Source organism: Anabrus simplex, chromosome 3, assembly GCF_040414725.1.
Source record: "Anabrus simplex isolate iqAnaSimp1 chromosome 3, ASM4041472v1, whole genome shotgun sequence".
Taxonomy (NCBI): Eukaryota; Metazoa; Arthropoda; class Insecta; order Orthoptera; family Tettigoniidae; genus Anabrus; species Anabrus simplex.
Window position 1 is genome coordinate 11,708,858 of NC_090267.1, and position 12,885 is coordinate 11,721,742.

Consider the following 12,885-nt stretch of genomic DNA (forward strand, 5'->3'; position numbering starts at 1 on the left):
TCATGGACAACAGTGAAAAAGTGGAAATGCATTGAAGTGTAATGAACTCTAATTTACAATCAATGAGTTTCTGCACCTCATTACAGGGTAGTGATGACCTTCTGATTGATTGCATTCTCGCAATGTTTTTGTTGCATTCCTTTCTTTTCAGTGGCAATCAAGTTCCAGAAGTCTCTTTGAAGAGTTTCTGTCAGGACCTTCTGCAGATGTTCTTGGTATATAACGGGCTCATTTTCCCTAATAGGGTTATCAAGGATTTTGTTCTCAGCATGTATAGAACAGTTAATATTGACTTGGGACTGAATAGCCCTGTTGGGCATCCAGTAATCTAACCTACATAAGGGTACGATTTTTGTGTAAACATGTCAAATATGATATCGGCTGCTGATGTTATTGACATGTTACTGGACATATTACTGAGTAACCTATGGCTTGCAATTGTTGCCAGCCCTGAGAGCTCTCCAGGATTCAGGAGTATGGATAACTTGTGAAGTTATTTTTCTTGCAACAATAAGAACCCAGGTGTGAAGTATATTTTTAGTATGTCCTCACAGTCAATAATGTCAGGTGACTAGCAGTCATCCTCAGTATTGTGTCCAATCCAGCGATCTGAGATTTATTATTCTATTAAGTTCATCACAGTCTGGAAGATTCAGTACTAGCTGACATAACCACACACTTGATTCCGTCTCCCATAGTACACTTAGAAATAACAATTCTATCCAGTTCTTACTACCCATAACCTCAATTGGAAAGCCCCTGACACAAGATAACATCATCTCAATATTATCTCCCATACTTACAAATCTGTGTCACAAATAGTAAACAAGACATTGCAGTCATGTATATCCTAATATAGTTGCATTACTGGAATGACTGACTTCTGCTTTATCATGGGAATATGGCATAAAATTCACCAAGATTAATATTATCTGTCAATCATTCTGAAGAGGTTACTCCTTCCTACAGATCATGTGTAAACACATCGCTGCCTATACTACACAACTACAATTGCTAATAGAAAATATAAAACAAAGAGAAAACCATACAAGGAAAAGTAAAATAATCCACTTAACTCTTCCATCTCGCTGTCGTACATGTTGACATAGTCAGTCAGGCGGGTCATTCATATTGGCATCATTGCGTCCATGTTTCATTATATCAAGCCGTGTCGGGCATTATATTTTTCCTGCAATATCATCTTTATAGAGCATGTTTCCTTTCTTAATCTCTCCTTTTGCTGCATACCAGTAAGAAGTTGAAATATCAGGTGATGTCGCTAATAATTTAGGATGATTATTCTGAATTGAATAATACTTCCCCTACCGCCTCTTGGCAGCCTCAGGGTATGTACAGTTTGAGAGGGAGTTATGTAAATTAATTAACACGAGGGGAAGGGGAAGAGGGAACAACTGAACTACAACATCTGGTAAAAGTGGGTTTGTTACTCCCTTTTTGGATGTTATTACAATGTTACATAAGCTACTATAAGTTACTATCAAATTTTCAAGTCTTCAAAGTATTTGTTAGTGCTCACAGTTGGCGAAACGATCACCCGGGCAATATTAATTACACTCATCTTCATAAAAACAGAGCACCTGAAGAGACTATAGATAGGGAGTTTATATGCACAGGACATGTTCATTTGTATGTTCTGCAGAAAAGATTAGTATTTCAGTCACCTAGGTTCAGCATGAACCCTGTTGCCTAGTAGGCACTGGGTCCTCCATTGGCACTGATAACTAGTTCCATGCATGATGGCAACGATGTCTGTAAGTCGTAAGTGGCGTCCTTGGTTATAGTCATGCATGCTGCATTCACCTGGTTCCACACCCTGCACCCATTGTTTCACCACATCCCACACATTTTCGATTGGCAACAAGTCTGGTGACTGGGCTGGCCAGGGCAACATTCTGTCATCCTCTGACATTGAGAAAGCAAGTGTTCTTGGAGCAACCTGTGGTCGTGCATTTTCCTGCTGAAATATGGCATCTTGGGTGTTGTGCAGAAAGGGTATGGCTACGGGTCTCAGGATGTCATTCATGGACATCATATTGGTCACAGTGCCCTCGACACGCACCAACTGTGATTTGTACCGCATGGTTGAGCAGCTCATCTCCTCACTCCCAAGTCTTCCCACCTCAAAATTTGCAACATTTTAGTAATACCACTCCTTTGTTGGAGATCTCCCGGAACAAAATGTGCTACTTTCCTTTGAATTTCTTCTAGTTCTCATATCAAGTAGTGCTGGTGAGGGTCCTGTACACTGGAGCCACACTCTAACTGCGGTGTTACCTGAGACTTATATGCCCACTCCTTTACATCCTTACTATAACTGCCAGGCTGAGTGGCTCAAACGGTTAAGGCACTGGCCTTCTGACCCCAACTTGGCAGGTTCGATCCTGGCTCAGTCCGGTGGTATTTGAAGGTGCTCAAATCCGTCAGCCTCATGTCGGTAGATTTACTGGCACGTAAAAGAACTCCTGCGGGACTAAATTCCGGCACCTTGGCGTCTCCAAAAACCGTAAAAGAGTAGTTAGTGGGACGTAAAGCAAATAGCATTATTATTATTATTATTATTATTATTATTATTATTATTATTATTATTATTATTATTATTATTACTATAACCCTAAATACTCTCATGGCCATGTGAAGAGATCTGTAAGCTTTCTTAACTTGCAGGACTGTGAGCGACTGCAGGGGGACTTAAACAATGTATTGAGATGGACAGTCAAGTTGTAATTTTCACCAGGAGGAAATGTCCTCTCAGTTTTAATTATTGTGTTGGTGGGGCGATACCTTCTCATGGGGAACAATGAAAGTACCTAGGAGTTAATAAGGAAGGATTTTCATTGGGCTAATCATATTAATGAGGTAGTTAAGAAATATCATATCATTATCAAACGGAAAGTGTAAGAATCTACTGAATCAGGAATATAGATGATGTTAGGTGATTCCAATCTGGGAATGTTTCAAATGCAAGTCAAGAGTGAAGACATCAGATGGCATTACCCAGGTGATATGTTAAGCATAATAAATCGCAAAATTTTCACACAGGCAACTTAATTAGCATTTCATATATGTATAGATTTTTCATAGATGTTCTCTCAGTGAATAATTAGTGTTTTGGATTAGGTAAAAATCCACTCTTATTCTTTTGTGGAAAACTGTATTCCTCTTACTTTAGTGGCCCTACTTTCAAGTTAGTTCTTTTTACCACTGCCCAGTTTATTTGATGGACAGACTAAATGACCTGTATGCTCTGAACTGTAGCTGGTGTTCAGGATGAAATTGGGGATGATGGGACCTTGATTTTCTGAAGTGTCTGTCACCAATAAGGTCTGCATTCATGACACATGTTTGAGGCTTGGTTATGAATTTTTGGTACACTGTTGATGTCTGGGACAGATACAATATTTACTGTCAAATTCAATTTTTCTACACTTGCCACTCATGCCAGGATATGGCTATATGAGGGGAAACACAAGTTTAAAGCATGGGTGTGTTGGGCTGCTGCTGGACACTTTGCTGTTATCAACTAACAAGGTTGTCTTTCTTGTATAAAAGTTAACATAAAATCAGGAGGGGATGTTCTCATACATGTGACCGATCCTGAAGAGACTCAGTGAAGAGGAAGTGAGTCCTGAGAGTTTCAAGCATTGTTATCTCCATGTACCTTGCAATATTGATTTCTTTTTGAAGTATTTGCTACATTAGCCACTAGAATTTTAATAATAGCAATGTTATTGTTTTTGGTCCCACTAACTACTTTTACCGTATTCGGAGATGTACAGGTGCCAGAATTGAGTCCCGCAGGAGTTGCTTTACTTGCCAATATATCTACCGACATGAGCACCTTCAAATACAGCGGACCTGAGCCATGATCGAACCTGCCAAGTTGGGGCCAGAAGGCCAGCACCTGAACCGTCAGCCACTAGAATTGTATTATGTTTTTCTGATTATGAGCTTGAAAATGAGCTATGTTCCTTCAACTATTATTAGTAAAGTTTAGATTCATGCATTTTTTGTACCCTGTCGATGCCTGGGAGAGGTACAATATTTACTATCAGTTTCATCAATTTGTCTATACTTGCGAGTCATCCCATTGTTGTTGATGAAATGCTTGATAACTGTGAACTAAATTCCAACCTGTCACCTTTGTTACAATAGTTAAGGTTTCTTCTGAGGAAGTGAAATGTAAAGTTTTTCTGTAAATTGCCTCATTCATAAACCAGAGATATCAAGAATATGAATATTGCATACATAGTTGAGTCTATATCTGTTGAATGAAAATTACACATATGTTGGCAGGTCTTATGATCAAAATGACAGGAGACTGTAGGAAGATGGCATTGTGTGAGATTGCCCTTGTCCTTTCAAGTCTCCTTCTCTGTTATTGTCCGGCTTCATGGCTAAATGGTTATGTGCTGGCCTTTGATCACATGGGCCCTGGGTTCGATTCCCGGAAGGGTCGGGAATTTTAACCATCATTGGTTAATTTCTCTGGCACGGGGGCTGAGTGTATGTGTCGTCTTCATCATAATTTCATCCTCATCATGACATGCTGGGGCGTCATATCAAAAGACCTGCACCTGGTGAGCCAAACATGTCCTCGGACATTCCCGGCACTAAAAGCCATATGCCATTTCATTTTTTCCTGCCTCAATTGCTTCCTCTTTTCCTCTCCTTATCCTATTATGTAATATTTTTCCTGTTCATGGCCCGTAATATAATTATTACATAATATGACACTTGCTTGTTCATTTCCATGTTTACCTTAGGAGATTAAGTAATGTTTATTTTTGTGAAAGCATATAATTTATTTTGTTAGCTGATTCTTGTTTATTCATATATTTTATTCTTGTTGCCCCTTAACTCCATGTTTACTTTCCATATTTTTCTCTTCTAGCCTGCTGCAGATGTTAAGGATGAAATATCCACTGAGGAACACACAGTTAAACAACTGGTCCCTTGTCTTAAAGAAGAAGAAAGGTACAGTTTAGCTTAATTAGATGTTACTCTTTGAATGCTACACTGTTTAACTGTTCACTAGCTCCCTCTGTGGACGAATGATAATGTAAGCTTCCACATTTCAACAACTCAGGTTCAAACACAGCGCAGATTAATTTTTCAAGGGTATAAAGAACGTCCATTGGACACACTGTGCTGCATGATATTGGCAAGTTTACCCAACAAAATGCATTGCAACTCTGCTTTTGATGCCCAAGAGGGATTCTGTTTATTCTGGCATCTAGGAGGCCTAGAGTGAAGTAGAATATCAAAATGGATGAGCAGGCAGCCTGATTCCTGCACACAGTAGTTGGGGCCTTAGAATATTATATCTATTCACTCCTTCGCTCGGTGGTAGATGTGTGAGCTATTTCTGTCAACGTTATCATTTCCTGGAAGGTTATTATTAAACCTTAAGTTCTTGAAAAGAAGTGGTTGGAATGAAGATAATTTTACAGGAATTTAGAACAGTTAAAGTGTATTTCTGGATATATTTTTATTGAATAGTATTGTGAAAAATATTTGAGGTAGATCATTACATTTATGAAGTGGATATGTTTAGAATATCTGTTGGTACCTTGCACATTCACTGCAGATCATTGGTGATTGGTTGAATGTGATCTGCAACTATTTCCTCCAAATACTTTATTTCCTCAGAATTATTAAACCACTAGCATATGTACCCATTCTTCGCACGGGAATTGGAAATTGATTTCATGATTCCATCAATTTATGCAAAATTACATGCCTGTATTCAAAAGTTTAATACGGCTTGTTAAACTGATATTCTTCTACAAAAGTACGTGGCAGTAACATGAAGTATGGTAAAGCTGAACAAAGTGGACATGGAATGGGTTACATCACACAGTTTATTGAATGATACAGTTCCTGTTGTGCGTAATTCTCCCTATTTCTCTGTTACATATTGTTCTTCCGAGATGGGGAGTGGCTGAAGACTCATGAGCTCCCTTATTATCTGTTCTATTGATAAAATGGCTCTTTAATTACACCACCTAACCCATCTTGAAATGACATGACAGCCCTTGTAATTCTCCTATCAAAAGGTGCACATGAGAAAAATCTTTTAAAAGTCGATTTCCATTCAGGCTGGTAATTTTCCATTAAAGTTGGTCATGTGCATTTTGTGGGTGGGTAAAATCACTGTTTTGACTTCCTATGAACCCCCAAGCCAATCCAGGACCCAAGGACAGATATAAAGTTTGGTAGAAAAATGTAGAGTAATTTCCAAGTTGACTCAACAAACGGATGAACAGACAAATTGACAGAAAAGCAGAAAAAAGTCCGCTCGAATTTAAACTGAAAAATGGTCCATTAATGATATCCTTATAGTCCTTTGCTGTCCCATCGTCGCCATGAGACCTAAGTGTGTCAGTGCGACGTGAAAGCAACTTGCTTGTCCTTCCTCCTCCACTTCATGCCTTATTCTTCTCTGGAACCACATTGGTATTGCAGCTGTGCCTCATCTTATCAATGGAATCGGGATCTTTTCAAATCTTGTATGTACATTGAAGGTCATTCTGGTCATCGGATATGTAGGCCAGTGGTCTGGAATTTACACCTACCAGGCTGCACTTGGTGGGTTGAATACCCTTTCAAATTTTTAAAAATTCTGTTTCTTCCATCACCTTCCTCAAGTGTCATGAGTAAATTCTCCGTTTCATGGACATTTCTGTCATTCTTTCTATGTATAATATATGGTCTACCCTGTCTAGATATGGCTCATCTTAATGACAAACATACAACTTGACACAGGGTGTTGTATACAAGAAGCACTATATACAAAACACAACATTGCAGTCTTTCATACGGTATGTACAAAATGAAAGGAATTGAGACTTGCTTCTTGGAATGTGGTGCATGCTAGATAACACATAAGGTGGGTGACAGTTTGTCGAGAGAAATATAAATATATGTACAATCTCAATTTATATGTTCAACAAAATCTATCTTGATGTGATAGGATGTCCAAAGAAGAGAAAGTTCTCGATAGCAGATGGCTATCTGAAGTTTGAGAATCTTGAAGGGAACGTAGGACATGTTCGTGTTAGCAGAATGCTAGGTAGGTGTATGTCAGTGACATGGGAGGCAGGTATCTTGAGGCGCAGAGTCCTGAGGTGAAACCTCCCGACCAGAGTTAGTCCACCTGTTCAATACATGTTTTTGAGAGGGTACCTCCATGTCTGACATACAGTGTAGTCTGATCGCTGGACACATCTGAATGCCTGCAGCGGTGAAAACGTCGCCCCAATATATAGTATACATGTTGGCCGACGTCACACAATTGTGTCAGTGCACTGCTGTCCACACCTCATAGGTTCAAGTAGCTTCCATGTGGGAGCGAGTTCCGGAGCTCCCAGGCGAGGACACACAACACCCTCCCCTCCTAATTGTGCTGGTACGGTGTGAAACGGTGCTGGCGGCGGCAGCGATGCTGGGCTGGAGAGTCAGCCGTGCTTGTTGTGGTGTCTGTAGCCTGGTCTGGGCGGTGGAGCGTAGAGTCATCCTGAAAAGAACCCATAGCGATTAAATGGTCCTGAGCTCTTTCTGCGATGGATTTCTTAGGTGAGATAAGGGAATCAACATTGGGAGATGGACGATAGCGGAGGCGAATGTGGTCCTGGTGGCGGCAGATGCGTTTCTCGGCGGTCTGGATGTCGTAGAGACGATGTCGCAAGGTATGCTAGATGACACCAAGTATCCAGGGCGGATTGGACTTGAAAGTCCGGATATATACTTTGTCTGTGGCGTTGAACTTTGGTTGCGAGTGATGCGGCTGGGCAGGAAGAGGCTGCAACAAAGAAAGCAAAGTTTGATGAGGGCGTGCATGGAGTTTGTAAGCTGGAGTGAGGTTGTCGGTACCAGGCATAGTCCTATATCTTCCTAGTAGTTGTAATAATGCTTGATCCTTGGTGAAACCTGAAGATACGGCTTTCTTCATGTTTTTCTTGAAAGTCTCGACAAAACATTCAGCTTCACCATTGGATTGTGGATGAAAAGGAGGTGCCAAAATATGTCTAATGTCATTATGGGTGCAAAAATCCTGGAATTTAATGGCAGTAAATTGAGGTCCATTGTCGGAAATTAATACTTGAGGTAAACCTTCAGTAGTGAAAATTTTCTGAAGTGCTCGAATTGTAGCTTCCGTAGTTGTAGATTGCATTTCAACGACATAAGGGAAATTAGATAGTGAGTCTATTACGAGCCACATTGAGTTGAGAAAGGGTCCTGCAAAATCTATGTGTATTCTTTACCATGGAGGATTAGCGGGAGGCCATGGAGTGAGGTCGGACGATGGTGCGTTCTGATGTACTTGACAAGGGTCACAGTGGCGGATGAGTTTCTCGATGTCGGCATCAATACCAGGCCAATAACAGTGTTGACGGGCGAGTTGCTTGGTGCAGAATATTCCCCATTGACCTTGATGTAACAAGTTGAGATGTTGCTTGTGCAGACTAATTGGGATGACTACTCGGAATAGTGGGCCTGTTTCTGATAGGATTACTCCGGCACAAACTGTGAGACGATGATAGGGGGCAAGGCTGGTAGGAAGTTTATGCTGAAGCGGCCAACCATTGCGGATGTAAGTACGAATGGTAGCTAGTGTACTATCCTTATGAGTGGCTTTGGCAATGCAAGTGGCGTCAAGCGGAAAACTGGAGACTGCGTCTTCAAGTTCTATGTCTAATGCAGACATTCAGATTCTTGAGTATCGAAAATGGTATCAGGACCAGCAGGTAGGCGAGAGAGAGCATCAGCATTACAATGCTGGGATGTGCTACGATATGCAATCTGATAGGAGTAGTCAGAGAGAAATATTGCCATCTCTGAAGTTTCTGGAGAGAATGTTCAGGGATCTTACTTCCAGGATGGAGTAAGTGAACAAGAGCCTTGTGATCAGTGATGATAAGGAAATGGTTACCATACAGATATTCATTGAAGCGGCAAATGCCAAAGATAATAGCTAAGGCTTCTTTCTCTATCTGAGAGTAGCGACGTTGGTGTTCGTTGAGTGTCTTGGAGGGGAAGGCTATAGGACGTTCTTGTCCATGGCGATCGTTTTGGGAGAGAACTGCGCCGAGTCCATAATCTGAGGCATCTGTGGCTAAAGTGAGGAGCTTACCGGGCTGAAAATGAGTAAGCTTGACAGCGTGGACAAGGGCCTTGTTGATGGTCTGCCAGGCATGTTGACATTGCTGAAACCAATGAAATTAGCACCTTTTTTGTGTAAGGCATTCAGAGGAGCTGCTACCGAAGCAAAGCACAGAATGAACTTGCTATAGTATTTAGATTTATCTTTTCCGATGAAGGATTGTAGTTGCTTGATATTCTGCGGTGCGGGCATGTAGGTAATGGCAGAGACATTCTGTTTGCTGGGCCGTATGCCATGTTTGTCAATGATATGATGGAGGTATTGAACTTGAGGCTGAAAGAAGGTGCACTTAGCAAGATTAGCACATAGGCCATTTTCTTTCAATTTGGTGAGAAGCAGGTGGAGATTATTCAGATGATCGTGATGATCTTTTCCTGTCACAATAATGTCATCAAGATAATTAGCACAACCAGAAATGGAGGCTGTAAGTTGCTCTAAATAGTGCTAGAAAATCGCAGCGGAGGAAGATACACCAAAAGGTAGGCTTTGTTGCTGTATAAGACCAAGAGGGGTATTCAGTGTGAGGCTCTGTTTAGATTCTTCATCTAAGAGTAGCTGGAGATAAGCTGCTTTCAGGTCCACTTTAGAGAAGAACTGCCCACCGGCTAAACAAGTCTTCAGGACGGGGAATCGGAAAACCGTCGGTTTCACTTTGGGAGTTGATTGTAGAGCGAAAATCACCACAAATGCGGATATTACCATTTGCCTCATTAACTGTTACGAGCAGTGTAGCTTATTTACTGGAGTTAACTGGAACTACAATACCGGCTGTGAGCCATCTCTGTAGTTCTTGTGTAACTTGATCCTGAAGTGCAAGTGGGACTGGACGTGCCTTAGAAAAACAAGGCTTGGCTCCTGATTTAAGCTGGATATGAGCTGTGTAGCTTTTGGCTGTGCCTAGGGTGGGATCGAAAACTTCCAGAAATTGTTCTAGTAGACGAGTGACACCCGAGGTAGGTTGCAAGGCGGAAACGACATTGACATTGTCATGTATTTGAAATCCATATAGATTGAAGAGTTCCATGCCGAGAATGTTGGATGCAGTGTAGTTATTGATAACCAGTAAGGTAACTACTTTATGAATATCCTTATAACATGCAGGAACAATGATTTTGCCTTTAATGTCAATTTTCTTCTTATGAAAAGTAACAAGCTGGACATCAGCGGGAGAGAATAATGGCGATCCTAAGCTGTGATAGATAGCAGGATCGATGATGGAGATGGGGGATCCAGTGTCCAACTCAAAAACAGTTGAATGATCCAGGAAAGTGATTGGAATTAAGATCTTACTAGAATTGCCTGTAGGTAGAATGAGGTTGATTTGATCAACTTCCATGTCCTGTCGTGTCTTCTGAGGAGTTTTCTGCGCAGGAGGAGGATGGTAAGGGCGGGACTTACTCCGACAGTCATCTTGATATGCCCTATTTTATGGCAGCGATCACAGGTGGATTTGAAGAAGCGGCAGTCACGACGTTCGTGATGCTTAAAACATCCTCTGCAGGAAGGCAGGAGCAGAGGAGCCTGCTTACGTATGTGTGTCTTCGGCGAAGAGCGAGAATGAACCTGGTGAGAGTGCTTCGAAGCGAGCGAGGTGACCTGGCGGTGCGAAGGAGCAGATTGGTGACTGGTCGTATGAGATACCTGAGCGACTTCATATTTGGTAGCTATCTCAGCTGCAGTCTTAGTAGTCATTTCATAGACTGTGGCAATACGCTGTACTTCTAAAGAAGGGTTACTGCTTTTGACAGCGTCGAAACAGACTTTCTCGTGTGGCCTATGGAGAATGATCATGTCTCAAATGAGCGAATCAGTGTAAAGCGTGCCACAACCATCCTTAGAACAGAGAAACTTGCAGCTCTTGGCATGACCACGTAAATCCGCAATCCATTCTGTGTGAGTCGGGTGCAGTTTCATTTGACACTGAAAAAATTTATAGCGAGCTGCTACAATGTGGGGATCCTTAAAATAGTGTTCATTAAGGCGAACTAGAAGATGAGCAAAATGAACTTCTGATATCTGTTCTTTAGGGCTTAATTTCTGTAGTAATTCGCAAGTTGCATATCCTACAGAACTGAGGAAGAGAGCTCGTTGGTGCTTCTCATCAGTAATGGCATGACAGATGAAGTGCTGTTGTTGGTGAGCAAAATATACAGACCACTGTTCTTTCTCGTGCTCAAAGGCAGTAAATGCTGGAACGGCAGTGTTCTGCGGAGATGTAGATGCTGATTGCTTGCTGCTGCAAAGCCTGCAGTATAGCCGCTAATTGTTCTGTATTCGCCATGCTTGCATATACTACGTACGACACAGTTGTCACACAGGGTGTAGCAGAAGGAGCTGTCAGCGAGCGCAGGGGGAGTGTCTGGGGAGAATGAACTCACTGGAGAAAACAAGTGCTGTGGCCTTGATGAGAAATGATGCCCAAAGCTGTCTGTTCGACTGGGTGCATATACTGGGAATAAACTCGTGAAATTCGTAGGACTGGAAGATATGTCACGGCACAAATGCGGAAGTGTTGGCAATGTAATTGCGTCCTAGTGAGCTGAGGGAACATAATGTGGCACTGTAGCGAATATATTACTTGTTCTCGTCATACTGCCATGAATGATGAAGTTCTGAATTTTCTTCATCACCATATTGTTGTGTTGTATACAAGAAGCACTATATACAAAACACAATATAAAAGTTTATTAGTTTGCAGTCTTTCATACAGTATGTACAAAATGAAATGAATTGAGATTTGCTTCTTGGAATTTGGTGCACGCTAGATAACACATAAGGTGGTAGACAGTTTGTTGAGAGAAATATAAATATATATACAATCTGAATTTATATGTACAATAAAGTCTATCTTGATGAGATAGGATGTCTAAAGAAGTGAAAGTTCTCGATAGCAGATGGCTATCTGAAGTTTGAGAATCTTGAAGGGAACTTGGAACAAGTTCGTGTTAGCAGAATGCTAGGTAGGTGTATGTCAGTGACATGGGAGGCAGGTATTTTGAGGCGCAGAGTCCTGAGGTGAAACCTCCCGACCAGAGTTAGTCCACCTGTTCAATACACGTTTTTAAGAGGGTACCTCCATGTCTGACATACAGTGTAGTCTGATCGCTGGACACAGCTGAATGCCTGGAGTGGTGAAGACGTCACGCCAATATATACACTTTGGCTGACGTCACACAATTACATCAGCGCACTGCTGTCCACACCTCATAGGCTCAAGTAGCTTCCATGCGGGAGCGGGTTCCGGAGCTCCCAGGCGAGGACACACAACACAGGGAGCAAGGTAACTAATTCAAAATAAATGACAACAGCACATTTTATGATTACTATCCTCAAGATTTTATTCCCTCTTAGGTGCAGTGGACCTGCTAGATAAATTCTGCCCCCTTCATGCAGAGAGGCTTCTTGTACTCGAGCTTTTGGAAGTTCCGCAGGTTCTGTTTAGCACTCTATGATTCATACCTTCTACATCTTCATCGTTTGTTCTGACTCTCTTGGTCTGGATTCTCAACAACCCGTCCTTACCATGGAATGCATTCATTTATTTGAAGTCTGATCTCTCTCACTTTTCAAATGTGTCGTTCACCTCAATTCTCAAGAGTTTTATTTCTGTTACTGTTAACTCGGTTGACAGAAGTCTGTCTTCTTTATGTTTGCTGCTGTCATGGAACCAAGGTGTCCAAGCCATCATCCATAAAATTCAT

The 12,885-nt window shown here is 41.5% G+C and overlaps 1 protein-coding gene across 3 annotated transcripts in view; it reads left to right on the top strand.

Annotated features, from left to right (window-relative positions):
- The window catches only part of LOC137498980 (zinc finger protein 883-like), a 78,343-nt gene that overhangs the window by 22,050 nt on the left and 43,408 nt on the right, over positions 1 to 12,885 (top strand). For all 3 annotated transcript variants that reach the window (XR_011017954.1, XM_068226942.1, XM_068226944.1), the window contains one exon: positions 4,913 to 4,995. Coding sequence is in view for 2 of the 3 variants with exons in the window: in XM_068226942.1 (XP_068083043.1) it covers positions 4,913 to 4,995 (83 nt within the window). In the remaining variant the exon portion in view is untranslated. The remainder of the gene's footprint in view (positions 1 to 4,912; positions 4,996 to 12,885) is intronic.